This window comes from Brassica napus, chromosome C1 (assembly GCF_020379485.1).
Source record: "Brassica napus cultivar Da-Ae chromosome C1, Da-Ae, whole genome shotgun sequence".
Taxonomy (NCBI): Eukaryota; Viridiplantae; Streptophyta; class Magnoliopsida; order Brassicales; family Brassicaceae; genus Brassica; species Brassica napus.
In genome coordinates this window covers 8,457,047-8,463,018 of record NC_063444.1, presented here as the reverse complement: position 1 = coordinate 8,463,018, position 5,972 = coordinate 8,457,047, and the positions used below count along the sequence as shown (strand labels likewise).

At 28.9% G+C, this 5,972-nt stretch overlaps 1 protein-coding gene across 1 annotated transcript; it reads left to right on the top strand.

The window, feature by feature from the left end:
- The first annotated feature begins 2,211 nt into the window (after positions 1 to 2,211).
- Positions 2,212 to 3,486, top strand: LOC106365918 (E3 ubiquitin-protein ligase BOI). The gene is made up of 2 exons (XM_013805434.3): positions 2,212 to 2,418; positions 2,551 to 3,486. The coding sequence occupies exons 1-2, from the start codon at positions 2,384 to 2,386 to the stop codon at positions 3,377 to 3,379; spliced, it is 864 nt and encodes a 287-aa protein (XP_013660888.1). The 5' UTR covers positions 2,212 to 2,383; the 3' UTR covers positions 3,380 to 3,486.
- The last annotated feature ends 2,486 nt before the right edge of the window (positions 3,487 to 5,972 follow it).

Sequence of the window (5,972 nt, the reverse complement as noted above, 5' to 3'; positions counted from 1 at the left end):
CCTTTTATTTATTATTTTTTATCAGACAAAAAATTAATTAAAAAAAAAAAATTACCTATGTCGGAGCTTTCTGCGGTGAACATGCTCTTAGATTTGCATCAGGATAAGGTTTAGTGGCTGAAAAGTATTAAGAATTAAACAGAGATAGACACGCATGAGCCCATGACTGTAAGAAAAAGAAAGACTTCTCTTTTCTTGTGGTCGACCTGTCCCACACCGAGAAAAATCACTCACTTCTGACAACACCTACTTGTCCGTACTTTAAACATTATCGGATGTTTCCTATGTTCTCTTTCAACTTTTAAATTTATTATATTATTATTTCGGAAAATAATGATAGCAAATTCTTTAAAAGCGACGCGAGACGACAAGTGAGAAAGCAAACAAAATGGTGGTACCGAAACAATTATTTATATAAAATTATTAAGTGTAGTTTCACGAAAAATGAAACGGGAAGGTTGTTTCATCGGTCTCACTCAGGGCGTCTCCAATATAACTCTATTTTTTCATATATATTTTACACTAAAATTGAATAACTCTATTATAGAATTAAATTTGTTCTAATAATTTACTCTATAACAGAATTATTTTATAATAGACTGAAATATATAAGACCATCTCCAATAGTACTCTATTTTTTCATCTATAATTTACACCAAAATAGAATAACTCTATTATAGTGTAACTTTTGCTTCAATGGTCTTACTCTATAATAGGCTTATTCTATTATAGAGTGAAATATAGCGAAATATTACTTTTTTCACTCCAAATATAGAATAAAATATGATATTCCTCTATATTTCACCCTATATTAGAGTAACTCTATTATAAGATAACGCGGTTGGAGCAAAAATTACACTATAATAGAGTTACTATATTTTAATGTAAATTATAGATAAAAAAATAGAGTGTCATTGGAGATGTCCTAAGAAAGTTTTTTTTACTCCAAATATAGAGTAAAAAAACAACATTCCTCTATATTTCAGTTTATTATAGTGTAATTCTATTATAAAATGAACCATTAGAGCAAATCTAACTCTATAATGGAGTTACTATTCTATTCTAGTGTAAAATATTGAGGAAATTATAGTCTTCTATTGGATATGGTTTTAGTCGTGGTCTATTGGACCCACACGCCTCGCACGTGCAGTTTTACTATACTTGCTGTAAATAATTTTCGTAAATAAAAATTTATGGCTGCTGTGTCTTTTCTTTTTGGTTAATTTGAGAACTGATTGGTGCACAGTTATCTCAATATAATATGTTGAGCTAATTAAAATCTGACATCAGTTGTTGTATTTTAGAAAAGTTATAGAAATATTATTTTGTTCGTTTGATATTTGTATAAGACACAATCGATATGATAAAGATAAGATATATATTTTGGAAATGTTCTTCTTGTTTAGTATTTGAAAATAACTATTAAAATAAAATATAAATTACCGGGAAAAGTAAAAAAAAATTATCAGCTCTCGAAAAATATAAAAAGAATATATGTTCACGGGTCTCGGATATGCCACGGTAGTTTGAATTTTAAATCAATAAAACTGAAATGAAGACTATCTTTTTTTTTCTTCTTACATTGCCTATTTAATATATCCTTTAATATGAATTCTATATACGTAGCATTAAAAGGGAAAATTAAGATATGGGTTGACTGAAAAAAGAGATTAATGTACACACAATGACAATACAAGGAACGTAACAATTACACCTTTTTTCAAAAAAAAAAAAAAACGTAACAATTACATGTTATATTGAAAACAGTTTTATACACTCTTGTTTTTTAATGTTTCAGTTTTGGAAATAATACAGAATAAAATATTTTAGTGGTACTTCGACTAGCCAAGCTAGTCTGTGACATACGTTTGTGTGCTAAGGAAACATACATGAGTGCATCAAGAAGAAAAGGAAACATTAGAAAAAATATCAGGAATTTACTTTACAGACTCAACACTGCGAATTTCAAGAAAGATATATCTCATATATTTTGTCTCTTTATATAGAAATAAAGAAGTAAATCTTTTGTTTAAGCTAATAAATTTTGTTATTCAAAACTTCTATTTTATTGAAACTAATTCTAATAATACCTAAAAGCATATCAAACAAAAATTGTAACTATAACCATAAAGGTTGTCTTCTTTCTTAGAAATGAAAATTATTTTTAAGAAACTAAATATATAAAAATATTCTTACCAAAAAAGTAGGAAAAATATTTATAGAAGATTAAGATTTTGACTTTCTCTCTTCCTTAAATAAAAGCTAATCCCCATAGATTTCTTCACCAGTCACCACAACCCTCCTTCCTCTTTCTCTCCCTTCGTTCATAGTCTCTCGGATCCTGTTTAACAAACGTATATCTACGCCTGTTCAAGCTAGGCACATGAACATTTTCTCTCCTCGGTTGTTATCAAACAGGTAAAAATATTCTCCAATACTGATTTTCATTTTATTTCATTCTTGAAAATAAAAAGTTATCTTGTTTTTCTTCATTTCCATGCTCTCTCAAGGTTATTGATTTCCTCTAATCCTTTTTTGTGTTATTTGCAGAGTTAACTTCAAACAAGACATGAACCACGGTGAATTTATTACCGGAGAAACTCTCGCCGTAGATCCTTTGTCTAACGCGGTTGCGAAACCTAGCTTCAACAAATCAGAAAGTGGTCTAACTTACAACTTCAACTCCTTCAACGTTGTTCCACCGTCCACAAAACGTCCGCGAGTATCTCAATACCTTGACTCAGACGCTCACTTTGCGTCTGCGGTTAAACTGGGGTCCGGGCCGTTTGGTTCACCATCGATAAACGCTGAACTCGTGTCACACATCCAAAACCAACAACAGTTAGAGATTGATCGGTTCGTAGCTCAGCAAACGGAGAAGCTTAGAATAGAAATCGAAGCTCGTCAGCAAACTCAAACGCAGATGCTAGCGTCTGCCGTTCAAACCGCGTTAGCCATGAAGTTAAAAGAGAAAGACGACGAAATTTTACGGATGAGAAACTTTAACTGCGTTTTACAAGAGCGGGTAAAGAGTCTTTTTGTTGAAAATCAAATATGGCGAGATATAGCTCAGACCAACGAGGCACAAGCTAACAATCTTCGAACAAACCTCGACCAAGTTCTTGCTCAAATCAAAACGCTACCAACCGCTGTAGAAAACGACGTGGAGTCGAGCTGCGGAAGTTGCGTTGAAGGTGGTGAAGCTATTACAGCGGTTAGTGGCGGTTGCAAGCGGTGCGGTGAGAGAGAAGCGAGTGTGCTGGTGTTACCTTGTCGTCATTTGTGTTTGTGTACGGTCTGTGGTTCGGCTTTGTTACGAACTTGTCCGGTTTGTGATTCGGTCATGAACGCTAGTGTACATGTTAACATGTCTTCTTAACTTTTTTTCTCTTCTTTTAGTGCTATTATTAAATTCGTATTTTGTTTTTCTAGAAACTTTAGCTGTTTAATTCTTTTATTTTTATAAGTACAGTTTTTTTTTGTAAATGGGAATTTATTCTTGATTTTCTATTTTACGACTTCGATGGAATCCGAGAATAAAAGTTGTAAAAAGATGAAATAATTCAACGGGAAGATATTCTACTTTATTCCAAATTTGGGATATTTACAAATAAAATTCTCTTTTAAGTTGAAATATTTCATCGTGTAAAAAGATGAAATAATCCACACGTTGATATAATTCAAATCATAGATTGTTATATTTGTGAATATTCCAAATTTAATTGAAAGCTTAATTATATATATATATATATATATTCCAAATTTCTTTTAAATTTATTTTAAATTTCTTTTAAGTTGCACCGTAGGTTGGTTACTAAATTCTCAAAGTCTATTACTTGAGTTTGAATTACCTAACTCTATTTTGATAGATTTGCAGAATGTCGATATAAATTCAAAAATTATAAAAGCTGTACATCTATATATATACTCTTACAGTTTGGCAGTATCTTTTATCTTTCCAACCCGACAAAATATTTAAAATAAGAAGAATCATACTTCGCTATCAAAAATAAAATAAATTATCAAATAAATAGAAAGAGTCTGAATTCGATTGCCTCAACGACATTTTCAGTCCATAGTCATTATAGTTGTCGTGTAATAAATATTTCGAATTTGGACCATATCATGTACGGTGCATGTCTAGACAAGAGACCCCTCCTCCCACTAAAAAAGGTTTTAAAATTCTTTAATTATTACATATATAAAATCCAAGTTTTTGATAATAGAAAAAGAATATAAGGTTACGAAGGGGGAGGGCACGAGAGAGGCAGATCATATGGGTTGTAGGAAAACTGTATTTTAACTTCAATTCACTATATTTTTGGTTTTAAAATTTGTTTTGTTGGAGATTTGCATACAAATCAGATTTTTTTGTCTTTTTCTGAGAAAAAAGCAGATTTCCTACATACAATTTTATCTACTAGCATTTGGTGGTGGTTCATTCATTTTTTTCTTTTGACCAATAAATGATTTTATTACAAAGTAATAATATATTTAATATTCTTATATAAAAACATATTTTCATTCTATTTAACTTACAATTTTTACAATACAAAATTTTTTAATTGTCTACTTATTTTTTTATTTTTGTTAGAACATTTATCTAAATTATTTATATGATGTGTGTATTTTTTAATTATGTAAATGTATAATATTGTACTTAAATATATATATATATACATATATATATATATATATATATATATACACATATATATAAATATTAATGGAAGATAGACACATTTGGTCAATTACTAATATTTTCATATTTTAATTTTAAAAATACGATTTCATAATTTTAATGCAATATTTATTGTTATTTATGTATTGTATTTATATATTATGTATTTTACTGTAACTTTATTATTTGAATATATACTCTATTTTAAATTGCTTTTCTCATTATAAACTGTAATCAGACGTTAAAATTGTAATCTGATTTGATACCAAAATCAAGTATTTTAAATTCAAGTAAAAAATTGCAGTTTTTTAAAAATCAGAAAAATTTCATATCTTTTTAATATTTGTCTAAATAAATTAGTTTTCGCCATATTTTATATCATTTAATTTTTTCTATTTCCATGTCATTTTAGATTCTAACAATGATATAAAATTGTATCAAAATAATTTATAGTTATACTTAGATATATAGTTACTTAATTTAAAATTAAATTAAAATTTTAAATCTGGTTAGATCCGTTTGATCATTGACCCGACTACAATAATTGTAATAAGCTGTTTGATCTGCTTGATATATACTTGATCTGTTTGATCTGTTTTGATCTGTATTTAATCCGTTTGATCTGTATGATCGGCTTGATTTGATATGCACTGATTGAACTGTTTTTACCATTCAAACTCTGAAACCAAATTAGAACGATGAATACGATGTGTGAATTCACGAATTACGATGATTGCGTCCAGGAAACGTTGCCATGTCTCTGTCCAATAATTGTCTATATTTTCCTGGACTGGGGATTAATGGCACGTACATACATAATAGTGGCCAAAATGAAAACGGTACGACTCTACGACTCTATCGAACAGAAGCTAATGAATTTACAAGATTGTCAAACCACATATTTCAATGTCTTCGCTCTTTCACAGCTGCTCACGCTTCCCATATTCATTGTTTGGACACTCCCCTAGATACATATGTAAGGTTTAGATTGATTATATTATATGATCGTGAAATAATGAGAAATATAATAAAATTTTAGATAATTTAAAATCTACAAAGTTACAATTATAGAATAATTTTTGTACAAGATTTAGTAAATGGTGAATATAAAATGTGAAATAATTTCTAAGGACAATTCTCCTAAAACATTCTTTAATTTTTTATCATTAAAATAACATACAAAGGAAAAATGACCAAAATAATATTCCTTAAAGAGTAAAAAACTAATGTACCATTAGTGAATAATACAATATAAATATCAATAAAACATTATTATTTAATTTTTATATCT